We start from the raw sequence: 1169 nt of genomic DNA, 5'->3' as shown, positions 1-1169 counted from the left end.
TGAAACCTTGAAAGCTCGCGAGATCAGGATGGTCTCACGAGGCTAAGGAGAGGCTAGGGACAGGGAGTCGAGGAGATATAGAACAGTGCCCCCTCCCCCAGTGCAGAGAGCCCACCGCTCAGCAGGACACAATCTTACTAGGGGGCGCCATGCCCTGATGACCCCCCAGCCCGGGTACAACTTCCAACCCAAACCCCAGCATAAATAAGGCACCGCCACAGCCAGAACAGGAAACAACCAGAGCGAGGGCAACACCCACGCCAAGGTGGATGGCACACCCCAGCCGACCTAAGACTTCTGCCCAGTCCGACTCCCAGCAGCCACACACATCCTGGAGTACTTTTCTTACTAATTAATGACTCTTACAGAACAGAAGGCTACTTTGTAACTGAAATTACTGTTTGATTTATAGGATGAAGAGTGGGACTCTGTGGATTGTTATCATGTACTTTATGTTGCGTCAAACTGTGAAAACAAGTGATGAAGAAGAAGAAAATCCTGCAGGGTCTCTGGGTTGCTGTGAGAAACTGGACTATTTAAATTGTGAAAGCAGGAGTCCTCATCCAGGTATGTTTTAACCCTAACTGGTACTACAAGGCATATATTGTTCTGTTTCTCATTTCACATGAGAATCACGCATTGATTAAATCGACAGAAACGAACAACGCTGATCATGCAAAATGTTGCATGGAAACACTCAGCAACATTTTGCAAAATGTTCCGGAAGAAGACGCTGTTAGGTAAATGTTCTAATTTATAATAGATCAATAACCTGTGTCATAATGAAAGGATGCTGATCCACTTCATCTCATTCTCTTTTGTTTCTTCACAAGAACACTCGAAATCCTACAAGAAACTTTGGATGAAACGGAGGTGACAGAAACTACAACCATCATCACGGACAACAGTGTGGCTTTACTTTACAAACCCACCGATGACTTCAGAGGTCTTGAAATCTTTGCCACTGACAATGAGGTAGCATAATGTTTTATAGCGCTTGAGTGGCTTAATTGACCATGAAGTGTATCTTAATTAATTTGGAAAAACTACCAAACTTTAGAGATATGACACAAATGCACGTCTTTTCCAAAAATTAAAGGTATACTATGCAACCGGTGTTGATTTTCCAGCGAGGCTCCCCCCAGAGGGCGAAAGTAAAAGTGCACTGT

At 44.2% G+C, this 1169-nt stretch overlaps 1 protein-coding gene across 1 annotated transcript in view; it reads left to right on the top strand.

Moving 5' to 3' along the window:
• Positions 1-433: 433 nt before the first annotated feature.
• Positions 434-1169, top strand: part of LOC107103427 (adhesion G-protein coupled receptor G2-like) — a 15900-nt gene continuing 15164 nt past the window's right edge. The window contains exons 1-3 of the mRNA XM_015403134.1: positions 434-567; positions 656-740; positions 834-975. Of these exons, the coding sequence (XP_015258620.1) occupies positions 444-567; positions 656-740; positions 834-975 (351 nt within the window). The 5' untranslated portion in view covers positions 434-443. The remainder of the gene's footprint in view (positions 568-655; positions 741-833; positions 976-1169) is intronic.

This window comes from Cyprinodon variegatus, unplaced genomic scaffold (assembly GCF_000732505.1).
Source record: "Cyprinodon variegatus isolate N-32 unplaced genomic scaffold, C_variegatus-1.0 Scaffold1443, whole genome shotgun sequence".
Lineage (NCBI taxonomy): Eukaryota > Metazoa > Chordata > Actinopteri > Cyprinodontiformes > Cyprinodontidae > Cyprinodon > Cyprinodon variegatus.
Note: the sequence above shows the minus strand (reverse complement) of the source record. Positions and strands in the feature narration are given on the sequence as shown.